At 49.2% G+C, this 252-nt stretch overlaps 1 protein-coding gene across 1 annotated transcript in view; it reads left to right on the top strand.

Annotated features, from left to right (window-relative positions):
- The window catches only part of LOC119582374 (amino acid transporter AVT1B-like), a gene marked incomplete at its 5' end in the record, with an annotated part of 51,324 nt that overhangs the window by 4,878 nt on the left and 46,194 nt on the right, over window positions 1-252 (top strand). The window contains one exon of the mRNA XM_037930588.1: window positions 48-232. Coding sequence (XP_037786516.1) covers window positions 48-232 — 185 coding nt within the window. The remainder of the gene's footprint in view (window positions 1-47; window positions 233-252) is intronic.

Genomic DNA, 252 nt, shown 5'->3' with positions numbered 1-252 from the left:
AACCCTTTATCAGCCCTTATCACCGAATCTCCCTCTCAACCTTACAGGTACGTAGCTGAATGCGCCCTTAATCTAACACTCTTCGGGGCTTCGACTGTGTTCCTCCTCCTCGCCACACAGATGATACACTCGATTACAGCTTCTCACATCAATCTGACGGCGTGCGAATGGACCCTGATTATCGGGGGAATACTAACACCTCTGACATGGATGGGAACACCGAAGGATTTCTGGTAAGAAGCCTGGTTGTAA

The sequence above is a fragment of the Penaeus monodon genome, chromosome 15 (genome assembly GCF_015228065.2).
Source record: "Penaeus monodon isolate SGIC_2016 chromosome 15, NSTDA_Pmon_1, whole genome shotgun sequence".
Lineage (NCBI taxonomy): Eukaryota > Metazoa > Arthropoda > Malacostraca > Decapoda > Penaeidae > Penaeus > Penaeus monodon.
The sequence above is the reverse complement of the archived record's forward strand: the minus strand, read 5'-3'. Positions and strand labels throughout refer to the sequence as shown.